This window comes from Condylura cristata, unplaced genomic scaffold (assembly GCF_000260355.1).
Source record: "Condylura cristata isolate star-nosed mole 26May11 unplaced genomic scaffold, ConCri1.0 scaffold00090, whole genome shotgun sequence".
Classification (NCBI taxonomy): Eukaryota; Metazoa; Chordata; class Mammalia; order Eulipotyphla; family Talpidae; genus Condylura; species Condylura cristata.
Genome location: NW_004567191.1, coordinates 140874 through 142698, shown reverse-complemented (window position 1 = coordinate 142698; position 1825 = coordinate 140874). Strand labels below are relative to the sequence as shown.

Below are 1825 nucleotides of genomic sequence, written 5' to 3'. Positions count from 1 at the left end.
GACACCGCTCCCACCTTAAGACCCTGCCTGTTCTGCCCCCCAACAACCGGTGATTGGGGTCATTCTCTGACACCTTAGTTTTAAACACTGAGAAGTTTCCAGACTGTGATTGAAGAACAGGGCAGTGCCAGGAAACTGAAGGTAGGAGGGGGGAGCCTGGACCAACTGTGTCCCCTCTGACATTTGCTGGGGGTCAGATCCCCACAATTATAAAGATAAATAATTTGTGATTCATTTCATAAGCATATTAATGAAAGAGTTTTAGCAGTCAGCTCCAGACTAAGAAACACGTGTGTGGATAGTATTTACATTTACCAGGTGGGGCAAGTTCTCCCTGGGACTTGAAAGCCCCCAGTGGACAGGATCCCCCACTCCCTCCCTACCTGAGCGCTTCTTCCTCCACGTCACAGCTGCAGCCACCACAGCCCCAGTGAGCACAGCTCCAAGGAGAACCAGGCCAGAACTGAGACCCCCGATGTGGCTGGAGGGCTGAGGAGGGGGCTCTGGAAGGGAAGGAGAGGGGAGACCCTGAGCCCCAGGCCTCATCCTGACCCTCTGAAAGTCTCCAGAAGGGACCCTGATTCCCCTGTGCCCATATCTCCCTCCTTACCCCATCTCAGGACTTGGGGCTCCAGGAGCCCCTCATGCTGCACATGGCACGTGTATCTCTGCTCCTCTCCAGAAGGCACCACCACAGCTGCCCACTTCTGGAAGGTTCCATCGCCCCCAGGCCTGGTGTCCACCAGCTCCATGTTCTGAGTCAGGCCTTCCCCATCTCGCTGCCAGCTCAGGGTGATCGCCGCAGGGTAGAAGCCCAGGGCCCAGCACCTCAGGGTGACCTCATGGTTGGACGTGGGGCTGTGGGTCACATATGTCTTTGGGGGATCTGGAAGGGTAAATTCAGAAAATTTCTCTCTTTGGGTTTGCTCAGTAGACACTGAAGCAGCCTCCTGTGACCATCCTCAGAATAGACAAGACATTGGTTCAGAGGAGGAAGCACAAAACCCAGAGCCCAGCCCTGTCTGGGGAATCTGGAATCATCAGTGAGAGCCCAGGGTGGGAGGGTGCAGGTCTCTAAGGAGGACGCAGATTCTGCTCCTCTCCTGGGCGGGGGTGAGCGACACAGAAAGGCAGAGTCAGGTCCAGAGCTGTTCTCAGGTCAAAAACAAGGCCTTGAGAGAACAACTCCTGGTTCCCAGGATGGCTGCTGCTGTCTCAAAAGGATGCAGGAAGGGTTGGTTCAGGGGTGTCTCCCCTCCATCCGTGAGATTGGATCCCTTTACTGTCCTTCAGATATATCAGGTGGGGTCCTCTGGCTGAGTCTCGAATACAGAACATGAGACCAGAGGACTCCTCCCTCTCCCAACAGGAGAGGACCTGTTCTGCCCATTACCCCACTTTCCTTCTGGGCTTCAGCCCGAGGAGAGATGGGGGATCTCTGGCACCTCTTACCTGGGCGCTGCAGAGTCTCCTTCCCCATGTCCAGGAGTCTGAGCAGCCAGTCCACGCACCTGCCCTCCAGGAGGTACTTCACGCGCTCCGCCCTCCCCGACGCCTCCCAATGGCGCTGGGTGATCTGAGCCGCGGCATCCGCAGCGGTCCAGGAGCGCAGGTCCGGGTTCAGCGAGATGTAATCGGCGCCGTCGTAGGCGAACAGATCATACCCGCGGAGGAGTCGCCTCTCGGGCCCCACGTCGCAGCCCAAAGTCCTCTGGATGGTGTGAGACCCTGAGCCCCAGCCCCTGCTGTCAGTCCCCTGGTCACCCCACCTGCCCCGGACCTCCCACCCTGAGTCCTCCTTAAGGGGAAATCTCCAGGGTGAAAG

At 57.5% G+C, this 1825-nt stretch overlaps 1 protein-coding gene across 1 annotated transcript in view; it reads right to left on the bottom strand.

The window, feature by feature from the left end:
* Window positions 1-315: 315 nt before the first annotated feature.
* LOC101618967 (class I histocompatibility antigen, Gogo-OKO alpha chain-like) overlaps window positions 316-1825 on the bottom strand; it is a gene marked incomplete at its 3' end in the record, with an annotated part of 22776 nt that continues 21266 nt past the window's right edge. The window contains exons 2-4 of the mRNA XM_012734896.1: window positions 1453-1798; window positions 611-886; window positions 316-503 (exon numbers count right to left, since the gene is read on the bottom strand). Of these exons, the coding sequence (XP_012590350.1) occupies window positions 316-503; window positions 611-886; window positions 1453-1798 (810 nt within the window). The remainder of the gene's footprint in view (window positions 504-610; window positions 887-1452; window positions 1799-1825) is intronic.